This window comes from Suncus etruscus, chromosome X, assembly GCF_024139225.1.
Source record: "Suncus etruscus isolate mSunEtr1 chromosome X, mSunEtr1.pri.cur, whole genome shotgun sequence".
Lineage (NCBI taxonomy): Eukaryota > Metazoa > Chordata > Mammalia > Eulipotyphla > Soricidae > Suncus > Suncus etruscus.
This window is the reverse complement of record NC_064868.1, coordinates 40,063,303-40,081,639: the sequence shown is the minus strand read 5'-3', so window position 1 is coordinate 40,081,639 and position 18,337 is coordinate 40,063,303. Positions and strand designations below refer to the sequence as shown.

Sequence of the window (18,337 nt, the reverse complement as noted above, 5' to 3'; positions counted from 1 at the left end):
TTTTTCTGGATTACTTAACAATCTATATGGTTCTGCTGACAAGAATATATTTAAACTTTACAGTTTTTTTTTTATAAAATGACTATACTGCCAGTCTCCTAAATTGTTTCAGCTTGAAGGTAAGTGCTTTCTGTGATTTGAAGTAGATGTTTAGATGTAGGTATATCTCTATATATATTCATTTTAAATGTACTTACTGCAGTGTTATAATTGGGGTGTGATTTCTAGGGGGAAAGATCATTTTCTAAGCACCTTCTCAAGCTTAGAAAATGACAATTCCGATAGTTCTTTGTTGTTATAAATTTTCTTAAATTTACTGAGTAAAATTGTACTTCATTATAGATATGTGTTTTGCTTATTTCTAAAATAAGACCAAACTCCATGTTCTCATTCTCTTTGGGAGAACATGAGCTGATACCCTGTGGTTACTTTAATATCCTAATTAATTAGCAAAATTGTTGTTAGTTTAGTTATTTTTCATTGATTAATATATATGCTTATCATCTTAAGTCTTAAATTTTAATTTGTTTTATTTTTGCTTTTTTTCCAAACCATGGGGTTACTCCTGACTCTGCACTCAGAAATTACTCCTGATACTGTTTGAGGGACCACATGGTATTTTGGGGATCAGAATACAGGTTGTTTGCATGCAAGGCAAATGCCCAGTTATACTACCTTTTTAGCCTCAAGGCTTAATTTTTTAAGTCTTTTTCCCTATCACCCTATCTCCATCCCAAAATATTTGGCTTGATTGTTTTATATACTCATAATATGCATTTAACCAGGCATATAGATGATATTTGTTGCTTAGAGAAAAATCACTCAGCAGACAAACACTTTAGAAATTTTCTTAGTAAGTGGGAGCTAGAAAGATAGTATAGTGGATAGGCTATATGCCTTGCATGTATCCAACCTATATTCTATTCCGGTCACCCTATATTTTGCCCTGTACTTACCAAGCATGATTCCTGAGCATGGATCCAGGTGTGTCCCAAAAGCAAAACATCCAAAAAAGGAAATAAAAGAATCATTTTTTGTTTTTTTTGGGGGGGGGCATACTCAGCAGTGCTCAGAACTTGTACCTGGCTCTACACTCAGGGATCACTCCTGGTGGTGCTCAGGGAATGACATGGGTTGCTGGGGATTGAACCTAGGTTGGCTGAATGCAACCTTATCCACTGAACTATCACTTCAACCTCCCCTCACAAAAATAAATTCTTGGTAATTGGTAAGTACCTTGTGTTAAATCCTTTCCATCTTAATCCTGCACACATTTTTTTGTATAAGCTATCTGCTCTAGCACCTGCTTTCAAGCACTTGTGTTTTCCTCTCACATGCATTGTCTCCCAATGATTAACCTATGTCAAACCTTCCCAGAGTAACTTCTGAAATTCTTTTTGAATATCAAGCATGTACTTCTGGATTCCCTGTCCTCAATGAGAATGCTATAGGGACATAACTTTAATGACACCATCCTGAGGATGCCACTAGTACTTGTTATGCAGTGTTAAATATAAACATACCTTATCTCTAGTGGTGGATGTTTACATTTTGTCTTGTTGCAAAGAAAGTGAGATATTCATTAGAAATATTGTTTACAAATTACCCACTGATGATTCTACTGGATATCAGCCTTATTCCTAGCTAGTCAACAGGAAAGGGGTCAGTAGATGCTACTGTTTTGTAGGACTGTTTATCCACTATGGTTCCTGTTCCCCCTGTGTCTCCCCAGAATATTCCATGGTATGGAACAGGAGAAAATCATATCAATGGGATGTCAGGGCATTAAAGTAAGGGGCCAACCAGCAGAAGAGGCAGGCCACAGAAAGGAAATAAGGCTAGAAGGGACTATAGCAAGAAACAGGTTCAGAACTATTATTTTAAGGGATATAATGACCTCAAACAAATACAGCCAAGGTCAACTTTGTATAAGTGTTATTCTGTGGAGTAAATGGAACTGATTGCTGCCTTAAATTTTCAGGGCTATTAAACTTTAGTAGAGCTCATAAATGAGAGACTTCTTTAATAATCACCACATTAATTCACTGTCAATATCAAATTATGGACAATGTGCTATATAATTTGGATTGGTTAGCCAGTTACCAGGCAGACCAAGGTTTTGTATGGTTTTGTCTGATTTAGGTAAATAAGAGCAAACCCTTTAAACTGTGTCTCTATATTTTTCTTAGAATGTATGTAATGATACTTACCTCTTACAAATACCAGTAAATTGGACTTCTAAAGTGATTCTAAGTTCCAGTGCTTTGAGAAAAAATAATATACACATAGGAAATGTTACAATGATACAGTAGATAGAAGCTTTTAAATTTTTTCTCTAACTTTAAAAGCATTTTTTACAGGAGGCATATTTTCCATTGTAATCTTGCAATAGATCCTAATAGAGTTTTACAATCCTGGTCAATTGGAAATGTTGAAATAGAGTAAAATGTAAAAAAAATCTTTAGTAATATAATAATAACCCAATATTAGCAGGGATTGTATTATTTTATTTCATTGACTTCAATTTTGAATCAATATACCATGTATTCTTGGAGGTATTGTAAATTATGTCCACAATAGCAAATTTATGTTTTTAAAAAAGAAAAACAACTCTTTTCTGTCAATTTTGTCTCAGGCTCAAGATAAACTTACAGAAACTGATAAATCAGAAAAAGACAAGGAAGAGGATGAGAAATCTGTGAAAGATAAAGAGAATCTCGCTGCTGATGAGACTAAACTAGAAGAAGGAACAAAAAGTGCCAGTGGCAGCCGAGTTGGCAGTCAGATACTCCATCAGGTACACCACCATTGAACAACTATTGTAAATTATGTCCACAATAGCAAATTTATGTTTTTTAAAAAAGAAAAACAACTCTTTCTGTCAATTTTGTCTCAGGCTCAAGATGTTTCAGAAAATGATGAATCAGAAGACAAGGAAGAGGATATTGACAATTTGGAAGAGGATGAGAAATCTGTGAAAGATGAAGAAAATCTCGCTGCTGATGAGACTAAACTAGAAAAAGGAACAAAAAGTATCAGTGGCAGCCGAGTTGGCAGTCAGATACTCCACCAGGTACACCACCATTGAACAACTATAGTGCTGTGAATCCTACCCAAGAAAATGTATGTGGATTTCCAGGAAGTTATAGTAGGCAGATACGAACTTCTTTGTGGGGGGCAGTAATACTTCCATTAATAAGTTTATTCAAGGGCAGTAAGAAAAATGGACAATGTCCACTGGTAAAGGGACATTATATGACAATCTCAATCAAGAACAAGCTTGTAACTATTTCACAGTGATTCAGTTAAAGAATTTATCTTTAAAAATCTGTGTTACAGTGTAATAGTTCTCAGCAATAAGGAAGGGTAGAATAATGAAAATGCTGGAGGGTATCAAGCTGATTGAAGGAGAGGGACAGACACAGAAGATCTATTTTCTATTTGGATTATAAAGAAACAATAGTGGGGACCAGAGCGATAGCACGGCGGTAGGCCATGTGCCTTTCACACAGCTGACCTGGGACAGACCTGGGATCAATCTCCAGCATTCCATATGAACCCCCAAGCCAAGAGTGATTTCTGAGCATATAGCCAAGAGTAACCCCTGAGCATCAATGGATGTGGCCCAAAAAACAAAACAAAAAAATATATATACCCAAAGACAAAAAACCTGAGAGCTATCTTCCACAGAGGAGGAGTGGGGGAGGGGATAAAAGTGAGAGGGGTGACTCTGGGACAAAAGAACACACTTTTGGAGAAGGTGTGGTGAGAGATTGTTTATGCATGAAATCCTGTTGTTAGGTATTGTAAACCACGGTACCTAAAATAAAATATTTATGTATATTTTAAAAATCAGTGCAAATGAGGTAAATCATACATATTACTTTAATAAAAACCATACAAATGTATGCATCATGCATACTTTGTCCCTTACACTATTTCTGCACTATTGATGTTAATGTCTGGTTACATATGGGTGAAACTAGCTGTTACAGACGTTTCCAATACATTGTTGAGAGAATTACTAAGTTGAAATGATTTATATATTTTTAAATCATTCATATATAAATCATTTTCTTCTTTCTCATTAATTATATGGACAAATTGAAGTTGTTCGCAACAGCTAGAGACAGTGCTCAGTTCTATACAAATTCAGTCTGGAAGAAAGTTTAGATAGGAAGAAAAGGAAAAAGTATTATTGAAGAGGAGATCTTATTACAGAAGAGGAAAAAGTCATTTTGGAAGTAGCTTTAGGCCTGCCAAAAACCTCTCTTTCATTTGGCATTTTAATCTAAGTTTGACCCTATTTAGAAAGTTGGTAGGCAATCATTTGTTAACATTATTTTAGATTCAGTTCAGATTGATGGAATTCAGAAGCCAAACTTAATAACACTGTACTGATTCATTTTCATTTTTATGTATTTTTGTGTGATGCCAGGGATAAAATCTAGTGCTCACACATACAAGATGCATGCTCTACCACTAAACTATAAACTTGTTCCTTCATGTTCATTTTTGAGAGCCTCTCACAGGAAAGTCTGTGTTAAAAATATGTCTCTTGGGTCCATAGAGATAGTATAGTAAGCAAGGTTCTTGATTTGCATGGGTTTCAGCTCACATAAGGTTTCCCAAACACTATCAGAAGTGATCCTGAGCCTAGAGCCAGGAGTAAGCCCCATTTATGAATGTTGAATTAAGTCATATACTAGCTAACATTCATGGAATCTTGAGGAGAGTTCTTGAGTCATACAATTTTTAATGATAGAGTTGTAAGATAGAGGAGGTATCAGTAATGTTTCAGCATCTAATGACTCTCATTTTACAAGGCATATGGAAGTAAAGTAATTGTTACAAAATGTTTTATTTTGTTAACTATAAGGCAGCTCTGAAACCTTGCTTAACACTGACTGACACTGAAGCTTCAGTCACCAATATTTTATTTTATTTTGGTCTTTTTTTGAGGGTCGGCACAAGTGGCTTACTTCTGCCTTTCTGCTCAGTTATTACACCTGTCAGTGTTGAGGGGACAATCTGGTGTGATGGGGATCAAACCAAATCCAACCCTATACAAAACAAGTACCTTACCTACTGTTAGACCTACAAATGTTTTTGTATTTATTGTACCTTTATTGTATATAGGATGAAAAAACCAGCCAAGAAGAACCTGCCATTCCTGAATGCAATGAAAATCAAGAAGGTGCGACCATATATAATTTCAAATATCATACTTTAAAAAGAGCTACACACAAATGTGTATATGTATGTATAATGTGACTGACTATAGCTTATACACATACATTCTGTTTACACTCTCTACTAACATTTTTCTACATGAACCTCTTAATAAGGTATCACATATGTGACATAGGTTTATTCTCAGTGATAACCACTAAGACTTTTTTGCATAGAAATTTTGTTTACTTATAGCTTATGTGTCAGTATTAGGTGGTTTAGGACAGCCTTCTACTATTTTTTTTTCATTTAAACAGTATTAAGTGAGCTTTTGTCCTAGATCTCAATTTATATGTCTGGTAAGCACTGTCAGACCCCATTGCCTAGGGTCAGAGCAGACCATCACATTAGTTTCCTTAAGGCCAAGAGCTGAGTCTTTAGCCTGACTGGCACATTTAAGAGAAGTGCTTTCCTGAACTTACTTATTAGTTTTAGAGAGTAAATGTGGCAGAACAGAGGAGCCTGATCTTCCATGAAATGATCTCCATTTTCTACACCCAAATAATCTCATTCATGCTGAATAAATCCTAGATTATTTCCACACCATCACATTGCAGTGTACTTCTTACTGTGCTTTCATTAAAAATATGTCTTTAATGGAATATATCTAATCTGAACTTAAGCAGAAGAAGGAACTGTTCCATTAATAATTTTCCTTCTAACTTCTACAGAAAGCCTAGTATACTTTTGGAATATCTAAAGCAAAATTTTAAAATGTTATGTTTGGGTAGTCATAACAGAAACCCTAAAAAAGACTAAAATAAATAAAATACAATATTTAAGTCAATAAAATCAGTATGTATCCTTTATGATTTTATTGTAAAATTGATCTTTGTCAGCTACCATAGCATACATATTCTTGGTGGCCTCCAAGCCTGGCAGTGCTAGGCATTGAACCATAGGATCTAGTGTGCTTAATGAGATACCCCATATCTATAAACCATAAAGAGTTGAAATGCAAATAGTTGGTTCTCTGCCTTTTGACTAAGATCAAGTCAACTTAAAATGCAAAGATAACATGTCCCTTTCAGTACAGAGGATTTAATTAGAATATGTTAATTAAAATGGTCTGTAGTAAAATTTGATTAGTTGGTCATCTAAATATTTACACTTTTTTAGCTTTTTAATCTTTTTTACACTTTTTTAGCTTTTTAATCTTAACTCAATATTTCAAAAAATACCAAAAGTGGAACTTGCCCCTTACTCTAGTGGAGTAAGTTTTTCAGAATTGCCTCATAATTGAGGGATAACCAAGTTTAACTAAGACTTTTCAGACTTTTTTTTTTCTCATACAAAAATATTTTTTTATTTTTGGGCAACACCCAGAAGCACTCAAGGGTTACTCCTGGCTCTATGCTCAGAAATCACTCCTGGCAGGCTCAGAGGACCATATAGGATATGGGATGCCTGGGATCAACCCCAGGTTGACTGCATGCCTGGCAAACACCTTACCTGCTGTGCTATCACTCTGGCCCAGAATTTTTTAAATATTTCTTATTTGCTCTTATAGGCAATATACTTGATGATCCAAAGAGTTCAGATACTGTAGAACATAAAAAGGAAATTAAAACCTTGAAGAGGGTAAGTAATTATGTTTTTAACTTATGTTAAGGCTTAAATATTGAATTGTTCCTTTTATTTTTCATAGGATAATTGACATGATTTAACTCCTATAACTTGAGTTTTATGGACCTAAAATGTAATGAATTTCACACTTTTAACATGCTTATTTATTTACTTATTTTTTATTAGACATTAAGTTGAGTTTGTTGTTCCCAAGTTTTTTGTTTTTTGGTTTTTTTTTTTTTTTTGGTTTTTGGGCCACACCCGGTAACGCTCAGGGGTTACTCCTGGCTATGTGCTCAGAAGTTGCTCCTGGCTTGGGGGACCATATTGGACACCGGGAGATCGAACCGCAGTCCGTCCAAGGCTAGCGCAGGCAAGGCAGGCACCTTACCTTTAGCGCCACCGCCCGGCCCCATGTTCCCAAGTTTTAAGTGTTCTTTTCAACCATTTTACCTACCTATGCTTACTCATTCTGTGGTGATACACAAAAGAACTTTATTGTTAAACTTTGAATAATTGACTGTATAGAAGAGAGAGGATGTTCTGTCAGTACCTTCTATATGTTAGATATTAGCCCTTTATCTGATGGGTATTGGGTGAATAGCTTCTCCCATTCTGTGGGTGACTTTTGTATCCTAGTCATTATTTCCTTTGATGTGCAGAAGCTTCTGAGCTTAATATAGTCCCATTTGTGTATCTCTGCTTCAACTTCTTTGGAGAGTGCTGTTTCTTCCTTGAAGATGGATTTAGTTTCAATGTCCTAGAGTGTTTTACCTATATACCTTGTTTTATTTATATACCTTGTTCTATATACCTTATGGTTTCAGATCTGATATCAAGGTCTTTAATCCATTTGCATTTGACCTTGGTGCATGGTGTTAGCTGGAGGTCTGAGTTAGTTTTTTTGCAAGTGTCTGACCAGTTGTCTCAACACCACTTGTTGAAGAGGCTTTCCTTGCTCCATTTTGCATTTCTTGCTCCTTTATCAAAGATTAATTGATTGTATATCTGGGGAGCAGTCTGTGAATACTCTAGTCTTCCTCTGATCCGAGGGTCTGTCTTTATTCCAATACCATGCTGTTTTAATAACTATTTCTTTGTAATATAACTTAAAGTTGGGAAAAGTGTTGCCTCCCATATTCCTTTTCCCAAGGGTTGATCTAGCTATTCTTGGGTATTTATTGTTCCAGATGAATTTCAGAAGTGTTTGATCCACTTCTTTGAAGAATGTCATTGGTATCCTTAGAGGGATTACATTAAATCTGTACAATGACTTGGGGATTGTTGCCATTTTAATTATGTTAATCCTCCCAATCCATGAGCAGGGTACATGCCTCCATTTCTGTGTGTCCTCTTTTATTTCTTGAAGCAAGGTTTTGTAGTTTTCTTTGTATAAATCCTTCATATCTTTAGTTGATTGCAAGATATTTGAGTTTGTGTGGCACTAATGTAAATGATATTTTTATATCTATTTCTTCTCTCTCATTATTGTTGTATAAGAAGGCCATTGATTTTTTGCATGTTAATTTTGTAGCCTGCCATGTTGCTATATGAATCTATTGTTCCTGAAAGTTTTTTGGTAGAGTCTTTAGGGTTTTCTAAATATAGTATCATGTCATCTGCAAACAGTGAGAGCTTGACTTCTTCCTTTACAATCTGGATGCCCTTGATATTTTTCTTGCCTAATTGCTAATAAATGGGAGGACTTAGGATGAGAGAAGGCTAAGCTGAGGGAAGAAAAGCAAAGTAGGGAGCATACTGGCACATACCCACAGTAGCAGGTCTACCAAACAGGGAATCTATGTGCCTATGTGCCAGGGCCAGTTTTCAGTTGATGGAACACATTGTAGTCAGAACTGGACCAAGCCATAGGGCTACAAGTATTCATCCTTGCACTTTTATTATGCTTATATTTCAACAAATTTGCACTTAATGAAACAAACAGTCGAGAAAATTGTACTGTATTGTATTAAATTGTTTATTTGGTGTGGGGTCATACCCAGCAATGCTCAGGATTTACTCTTGACTCTGCTTAGGGATTATCCCTCATAGTGCTCAGGGGACCATATACAGTGCTCAGGGTCAAGCTGGGGTCAGCCGTGTACCTTAAACCCCTGTACTATTTCTCCAGCTCCCAAAATTATATTTTAAAAATCAGGGAGTGATGATTTTATATCTTCTGTTTAAAAGTATTGCTGTTACCAGTACTTTTCAAATAATATAAATTACTTCAATAAGATTCTTTTTTGTCATGTCCACAAGAATTTTTTTTCATTTTGTTTCTGTTTGTTTTTTCTTGGTCATGGTGGTACTCAGGGCTTACTTCTGCCTCTGGGCTCAGGGACCATTCTTTGCTGAGCTCAAAGAACTGTGTATGATGCTGGTATTGCACCTGGGCTAGCAGAGTGTGTCAAGCACTTTACCCACTCTCTAGCAAGCCCAGTTTTTATATATTTAGTAGTTCTGGCCTATTTATATCTGTAAGCCAAGCCAAATATCTTTTAAAACTTGAAAAGTAGAGGGAGAGAGATAGACACAGAATAGTCTCACTCATCTATGGGTTTTAAGAAAAAATAAAAGACATTTTTGCAATATTCCTCAGAGGCAAAGAGAGGAGGGCTGGAAGGTCCAGCTCACGACATGAAGCTCACCACAAAGAGTGGTGAGTGCAGTTAGAGAAATAACTACAATGAGAACTATCACAACAATGTAAATGAATGAGGGAAGTGGAAAGCCTGTCTAGAGTACAGGTGGGAGTGGGGTGGGGAGGAGGGAGATTTGGGACATTGATAGTGGGAATGTTGCACCAGTGAAAGGGGTATTCTTTACATGACTGAAACCCAACTACAATCATACTTGTAATCAAGGAGTTTAAATAAAGATATTATTAAAAAAATTTTGAAGCCAAGGAGTTTGAGCCCCACCCTTGGCTGTGTTTAAAAAAATAAAACTTGGGGCCGGGCGGTGGCGCTAGAGGTAAGGTGCCTGCCTTGCCTGCGCTAGCCTAGGACGGACCGTGGTTCGATCCCCCGGTGTCCCATATGGTCCCCCAAGCCAGGAGCGACTTCTGAGTGCATAGCCAGGAGTAACCCCTGAGCGTCACCGGGTGTGGCCCAAAAACCAAAAAAAATAAAAAAATAAAAAAATAAAACTTTAAAAATAGATAATGCATTATTTTGTCACAGTAAATTTGTTTGAAATTTCTATTTGTCCCCTTAATTAAATTTTTAATCCAAAACTAATCTAAAAGAAAAGAAACATTTGCACTTTTGGTGTCTAACAAGATAAAAGACATTCAAATTTACTTTGATGATTTTAAATGTTTTAGATAGCCAGGTTAGGATTTTTTTCCTATGGTGATGGGAAAGTTGGACCTCACCAGGAGTTGCTCTGGGCTTACTCCTGGGTAAGGGATCATTCCTGGGGTTAGAGATTATATATAGTGCCTGGGATCAAATATGATTGACTGCTAAGGGCAAGTGTGTTAATCCTTGCACTGATTTTGAGGCCCAGGACCTATTATTTAATTGGCAACCAAGATCAATTGGTATGTTGTGCTCATGTGCTCTCTAGAAGGTCTCTAGTGATTATTTGGATTCAATAGTCTCTAGGGGAAATGTATCATTAATTTGATGTCTTCCTAAGTAAGCTACATGGAAAAAAAGCCAGAAATAATTTATAGAGCACCTGCCCTTGCAACGTTGCAAGCATGTGGTTGTGGTTCAAAGCCTTGGTGTCCCATGTACAAAGACCACACAGCCTGGCAACTCTGCTATTTGAACCTGGCAACCCTGATATCTGTGAAGCCAGGCAACACACAAATAATAATTTATCCCCATCATGGAATTAGTTTATTCTTGTCTTTACTCAACATATACTTACTGTGTTTTTTTTAGTTTCCAGATGTAAGGGTTGGGCTTAATCAGAGGCTAAATATCTGTATCTTTCCTTAGTAACTAGCTGGAACAGAGCTAGTTCCCCATACCTGTTTAAAGTCAGCAGATTTCATACTCAGATTTGCTACCATAAATAAGAGGCTTAGATGAGAATTTTTCCATTACGTATTATGGCTATGGATTTTTGCAACTGCCTTTGTTTTCATAGTAACTAAAACTCAGTGCATATGTCTCACATACACATTACTGTATATTGTGGAATGATGACATTCCACAATAAATTATAGATATAGTCTCCCGATTATTTTGAGTTTTCCCAGGCTTAAACAAGTAAGATTTGGGGGCCAGATAGTACAGCAAATAGGGCTAACCTGGGTTCTATCTCGGTATCTCTTATGGTCTCTTGAGCACTGCCACAAGTAATTTCTGAGTGCAGTGCCAGAAGTAACACCTATGTATTATCAGGTATGACCAAAAAACCAACAAATAAATAAATTAAGTGGAAACATAAGATGTTTTTGTCTTTGAAGTCTATGCAAGTTGTTTCTCATTTAAAAAAAGCTTCATTGAAGTACAACTGGCATATATAATAAGATTTCTATAGTCATGGTGTACAATTTGGTTCATTTTGACATGTATGCAACAATAAAATCATAATCACAATCAAAAGACTGAACATTGCCACTAAAGGCAAAGGTTATTCCTGCCTTTTTGTGATCCTTGTCTATACCACCCATCTCCTGCCTTCTTTAAAAACTACTCATCTGTTTTTTGTTCTCATATGTTATTTTCATGTTCTAATTTTATATAAATGAAATTGCACACAATGTACTTTATGTTATCAGCATTTCATTTCTTTAATATTGCTGAGTAGTATTATGTTTTTATATGACAAAGGTATGTATTAAAATTTTTGTATAGGTATGTCTAATTGTTTGATACCATTTACTGTAAAATTTCTTTCACTGCTAAATTGTCTTTCTACTTTTTGAAAAATAACTTTCTGTTTTGTGGGAGCCCATTTTTAATTTGACCTTTTTATCTCGTATCAGTGTCACACTTTTTGATACCCATAACTTCTTGAAATCAAGAAATAATGTTTGCCTAGTTTAGAACCTCTGCATTCCTATAAGAATTTTTAGAATAAGTTTATCAATTGCTCAAAAGGAAACCTGGTAATAGTTTCTTGCTATTAATAAGATTCTTTGCTTTGTGTACTGCTAAGAAATGTTATAATGTACTACAATCTGGGGACTTGTGGACAAAGTAATTGTACATGGGTTCTGCCTTATTTTTCTTAATGTTTTTTTGACTGTAAGTTCAATATTTAGGCGTCAGCAAGGGGATTTCTTCTGAGAACTCTGTTTATGGGTGATTGTTCTTTCACTGTAACTTTACCTTGTCCTCTTTGCATCATTGTTCTCATAATTAAAATTAAAAAATTAAAAAAAAGATTCTTAACCCAGAATTATGATATTTCTCTCCACTTATTGAGGTCTTTCTAAATTTCTCTTACTATTTTCAGGTTTTATACATAATTTGTAAGATTCTGTATATCTTCTGTTTTGCATTCTCTGATACATCTTATTAGTTTTTTAATTAGTTTTGTTGGTAATTTCTAAAAAGCAGTTTTTTTCTCATTGGTTTTTCCTGTTTTACATCATATTGATACCTACTTTGATTTTTTTTTGATGTCTTGGTGTCTATGTGCACTTGAGGAGGTTGAGAAGAATGCTGTTGTTGAGTAGAGTGTTCTATCATAGTCAAGTAAGTCAGGCTAGTTGATAGTGTTATTTTAGTATTATTATCCTTTCTGATAAAGTTTCTGTACTGTTATTATTTGTTAGATCTTTTAATTAATCTTTTTGTTATTTTTAAATGACCATCTTTATTTCCAATAACAATTCTTTACTCTGAAACCTACTTTATCTGATATTATATAGTAATCCTACCTCTTTCATTTTAATTTGTTTTTTTTAACCCAAGGGTCTCAAACTCAATTTACCCGGGGGCCGCAGGAGGCAAAGTCGGGTGATCCTTGAGTGCAAAGTCAGTAGTAAGCCTTGAACATTGGGGGGTGTGACCCAAACAACTAAAACAAAACAAAACAAAAAAGATTCCTCTAGGGCAGGGCCACAAAATGTACGGAGGGCCACAAACGGCCCGCGGGCCATGAGTTTGAGACCCCTGTATTTAACCTATCTTGTTTTATTTCCTATGGGGAGGTAGGGCTTGAGCCACACCTAGCTGGACTCAGGGTCCTTGTTGGTACTCAGGGAACCATCCAATGCCAGGGATAAAATTAGAATCAGCCACATGCCAGGAAAGTACCTTATCCCTATACAATCTCTCCAGCTCCTCTAGCTGTTTAAAAATTAGTAATGGTATTGATTTTATCCTTTTATTTTTAACCTATTTATGTGAGGTTTGAAGGAAGTTAAATTTATGTGTGGATTTTTACTGTAGGGGGTCAGTGCCCCTAACTTTCTACATTGTTCACATGGAAACTGTATTTTATTTTATTCTGTTTTTGGAAGAGGTCAGTTTATTCCTCTATAGTGACTTGAGCATGAGATCCTATTCTTTAGTCATTTCCAAACTCTAAACAATTTTACATTTTAATCTAATCTATTATCTTCATTCCTTAAGGTTAAAGATTTGCTATTTTAATAAGCACCATTTTGCTTTCTGATGAAATTAAGTTATCAACCTTTATATATGGCATCTCATCATGCTTTTATTTGCTTTTTCACTCTTTAAGAATCCTATTTTCTCTTTGTCTAAATCCTCAAAGGATTTTCTGTTCTTATCATCTTTGAACCTCTTGGTCACTCTTCTGATAAAATTTATTCCCATGATTTCTGACTTTCCTGTGCATTCTTTCAGAGCACAGACCTTGGTGCTGGCTGCCTCTTCCTCTTCTCTCTCTTCTCTTACTTTTCTTCTGTCTCTCACTCTACTCTTCTTAGTGTTTCTTCCATGTGCCTGGAATCCTTAGGTTATGAGAATATCTACTTTCATCTCTTCAGCCATTGTCTGTATTTGGCTAAAATGCAGTTTTGGCCTTCCCTGGCCAGCAGATCTATGTGTACACTGCCTTCTTAGACCCCTGAAGCTTCAAAGCCATCTAATGTTTTGCCAGAGTTATGGTTTACACGAGTAGCAAATGACCTTGTCTAACTCCAGGATGTCCTAGTTTGCATATTTTTGTCTTGTAACACAAGTAAAATAGTGAATTTGTTCTATTAAGGAAAGTGATTAAGGATGAGCCCTGAAAGTTAAAATATTAGTAGGTGTTATTTGGGGGAAGGAATCGTGACTGCTAATGATAAAAAGTAAAAGAAGGATGAATATTAAGAATGTGCCATTGCACTTGTGGTGCCCTGTAAAGATATGAGAAAGAAATGCCAAGACTTGTTGAAAATGATACCTCCAAGTACTAAGTGATTGTTTCACTTACCAAAATGAATTCTTTGTGTTTTTTCCCCTAGATTTTCCTCTTTAAAAGGATGTCATTGACCAGTCAGAAAAGCCTGCTGAGTACTTCTGATCCACCCCCAGACTTAAAATCAGCAGGAAAACAAATAGCTATTAAGAGCAGTAAGAAAAATGACATTCCGAGCCACACTGAGGAAAGTGATCCAAGTTCTTCTCCCACAAACATAGAGAAAGGCTCAAAATCTTGCACACTGCTCTGAATATTTATGCTTTTATGGTCATAAAGCACATTGAAATTTATACTTGAATGAATACACAGTTTCTAAAGGAAAGTTTCTAATACAAATGTTTAAAATTTTAAGTTAATATCTTTTACTTGGTTTGAATAGAACGACCAGTTTTAATATTTATTTATACTAAAATTTCTCACAAGCAAACTTAAACTCATTCAAGTGTTGCAGTCTTAACTGTTCAGTGTTGCAGTAATAAAAATATATTTTTATAAGTTAAAGTTAATATAATATATTGTTTACACTGAAATATGTTACTTCTTTGTAACTTCATAAAGCAATATTTGCCATCTCTCAACACTGTAACAATTTTCTTGTACTTGGAATTTAAAAAAAACACTAAGCAACTTTGTATGATGAAAGTATTTTAATAAAATATATCTGGTCGTTTCTATTACTTACACTCGTAAATATCAATTAAATTTGGAGTTACTGGGAGTTATTGGTTGACTAAATGGAGGCAAAGATCTAATTTTATTTGGGGGCCTTCTTAGTCAATGTTCAAGGGGACTGTAGGCCACTACTGGCAATACTTTGCCAACTATACTAGGCACAATGCTGTTCGGGTCTGGTGGTTATGTGGGACATCAAAGCCAGCCCTAAATGTTCTCAGAGGCTACCAGAGCCACATCCAGTCCTGCTGGAGGGTACAGTGCAGTGTCAGAGGTCAAATTTAGATTCTTTTGCATGGTTCCTGTTCTATCTCTCTTGGTCCCTTCAAAGTTTAATTTGATCTTATTAAAGTACAGGGTCCCAAGAGTTAGTGCTTGATAAGGCATTTGCCTTGCATACAATTAAACCAGGTTAGTTTCCTGAACCCCATATGGTCCTCCACGCCCTTTCAGAAGTGAATAGTGAACATAGAGCCTGGAGTAAGCTCTGAGCAAAAATAGGCGTAGCCCAAAAACCAAAATCAAAATGTTTAAATACATACACTTTTTTTTGCCTCTAAGTATAGATGGTACCAGCATAACTGTCTAAACATTACTTGTTTATGGGGAAACCGCTGAAATTTCTTTGTTTCCCATTACTGACTTTAGGGAAGTAGTTTGGTATGGAAGATGAGGTTTAATCTGGGGTAAAATCTTGAACATGCCACAGGTGGCTGGCTTCCAAAGGAGAAGCAAGTACAGCTAGCATTGTTCACTTCAACTGCTTCTTACCTCTAGTTGACTGTGGTAACTAGGGTTAGCATCATCACATAAAACTCTGTCGCCAAGGAATGCGAAGAATATAGCTATTAAAGTCTACTTTGGTAGAAACTTTGCTTTCCTGTGCTCACAGACATGAAATGGACTACATTCATTTTCACCATGATAAATTCTGAATAAGACATTGTTTTCTTTAATCATTGTGAGGACTCCCTGTTTCAGAAAAATAAACCTTCCATCTTCGTGTTTAATGCACAAGGTTTGTAAAGATGTTAGTCGCAGGGGTCCTCAAATTTTTTAAACGGGGCCAGTTCACTGTCCCTCAGACCATTGGAGGGTCTGACTATAGTAAAAACAAAAGTTATGAACAAATTCTTATGCACACTGCATATATCTTATTTTGCAATGAAGAAACAAAACAGATACAAATACAATATGTGGCCTGTGGGCCATAGTTTGAGGACCACTGGTAGAGTATGTCTGAATCTGAAATCTTATAAAAATAATCAGTGTAAAATCCCACTCAGAAATTATTTTTAAATGATTAATCATAAAATGTTTGTTATGCTGCTATTGTACTGGTATAGTATTGGCACTGGCACACAAGCTATATACTAGAGTGGCCAAGAGAAAGTAAACAATGAAGCTCATAAATGGTATTAAACTATGCCTGTTGTAGTAGGCAGAAAGATGTGGCCCCAAAATTCCCACCTGCTGATGTACCTTACCTAAATAGCCCAGTCCCCTTGAGTGTGGGTGAACCCAATGCATGCTGTAAGATACCACTCCATTGGTAAGGAAAAGGAGGAAAACTTTCTAACATAAAATTTCTTATCATTTAACTGCAAGGGGCATAATTCTATCAATAATCCATGGGCCTGGGAAAAAGAACCCAATCTTTGGATTAGATGGCAGCCCTAGGTGACACCTTGATTGTGATGTTGTGAGACACAAAACAATGAATCTAATTAAACAGTTCCCATGTTCCTGACCCATAAAATCTGTAAAATAATGCATGTGATATTTTTAAGTATTTTATTTTTTAATAATTTTTATTGAGACCTATGTGAATTACAAGTCTTTCACAGTTATACTTAAGGTACATTGTGACTATGAAGTAGGGCAATTCCACCACCAGTGTTGACCTCCCTTCACCCCTGTTCCCAGCATGCATCCCATACTTACCCCCCCTTTGCTCCATGTACTGCTAGTATAACTGGCTCCCTTTGTATATAACTTGTAGATCTTAATTCTGTTGTCCTTGACTTTGAGTTTGGTATTTAGGCCAGATAGTTATTTTTTTCCACTCAATGTTCATGTGACTGCTCCTGGTATATCCAATTTATTTTCCCCTTAATCAGGCAAAACAAGATGATTTGAGTTCTATGGTTCTGTTGTGGGGAAAAAAGCTGGAAGGAATCCATCTAGGAGCTATCAATATCAATTTAGAAGAAAAAAGGGGGGATGAAGGAGAAGCAAGTACAAGATACACAATGCCACAATAAACAACTACTAAACAACAATACAAAAAAGGAGAAAAAAAGGAAGGAGGGCTGGTGTGAGGTTTTGGGTTTTTTTGTTTTTGTTTTTTTGCATATAAGCATAGTAAGTAATGGGGAAATTCGAAAGGGAATTCTCTTGGCCTAAGATATACAGGTTTTCTCTACCCTTGAAGCATACTGTCAACAATTGCAGGCTCCAGATATTATTATCAAACCTTAATGTCTTTTTTATGGTACGTCTCAGTTGTGGCTGATAAAATCAGTTCTCTGGAATTAGAGATCTTGGTATTTGTATAGATCATAAGACCAAATCTAGGATAGAGTCTTTATGGTTCTAGAAGTTCTGTTCTGTCATGGTTGTTGTAGTCAGTTTTCTGTAATTAGTGATCTTGGTTTCTGCACATATTTTAGGATGAAGCTTAGGATATATCCTTTCCTTATGATTCCAAAAGTTCTGCTGAGTCATAGTTGTCAAAGTCAGATATCTGGAATTAGAAATCTTGGTTTTTGTTCAAATCCTAGGGTCATTCTTATTGGACCCTGGAAAAGCTCTGCCCAGTTGCAGTTGTCAAAGTCTTCTGTGATTAGTGATCTTGATTTTTGCGCATATCAAGGACTTAGTGTCTTCTGATTTCACTTTACCATTAGGTGATGAGGTAGGGCAACCTGCTCTTAGATCGAGTTGTTGCTGTTTCCTCATCGTCAGGATGTTGTATCAACCTGGCAAGTTGGTGCCAGCATGGTATTAGGCACTCCCCGGAGGGTATTTGATTCTTGGTGCTGTTGCAAGGTGCTGTTGGTTCCACAGTTGGGATCTGGGATTTGGGGTTGGAGGGTCGCTGTCCAATCACATGAGTTTAAGTTTAGTCCCCATGACAAATGTTCAGGGTGGGAGGCACTCCTGTATTATAAAATTTATGGGTTCTTATCCCTAGTAGATAAGAGCTTGTTACTATACATAAGATTTCCCCCCTTTTTTAGTATTCCTATGCAAAAGGGAACAGCGTCATATTATATTGCTGGTGCATGTGGAGGTAAGAATGGCAGGCTATGCAATCTCTGTGCCCTGATTTTGACCTGAGCATTTATCCCAAGTAAGTTTTTCTTCTAGAATTTCATACCAAACAGAAATCAAACAAGTGAAATTAAAAAATATATATATAATAAAATTTATATAGAGAGCAATTAAAAATGAAAAATAAGAAAATTTAAAAATTTTTAAGAAAAGGATAAAAGTGGATGGAGGAGGCTACTTTTACATT

At 35.9% G+C, this 18,337-nt stretch overlaps 1 protein-coding gene across 1 annotated transcript in view; it reads left to right on the top strand.

Moving 5' to 3' along the window:
• The window catches only part of RPGR (retinitis pigmentosa GTPase regulator), a 62,168-nt gene extending 47,598 nt beyond the window's left edge, over positions 1-14,570 (top strand). The window contains exons 14-18 of the mRNA XM_049767113.1: positions 2,636-2,797; positions 2,897-3,073; positions 5,140-5,197; positions 6,743-6,813; positions 14,186-14,570. Coding sequence (XP_049623070.1) covers positions 2,636-2,797; positions 2,897-3,073; positions 5,140-5,197; positions 6,743-6,813; positions 14,186-14,392 — 675 coding nt within the window. The 3' untranslated portion in view covers positions 14,393-14,570. The remainder of the gene's footprint in view (positions 1-2,635; positions 2,798-2,896; positions 3,074-5,139; positions 5,198-6,742; positions 6,814-14,185) is intronic.
• Positions 14,571-18,337: the final 3,767 nt, after the last annotated feature.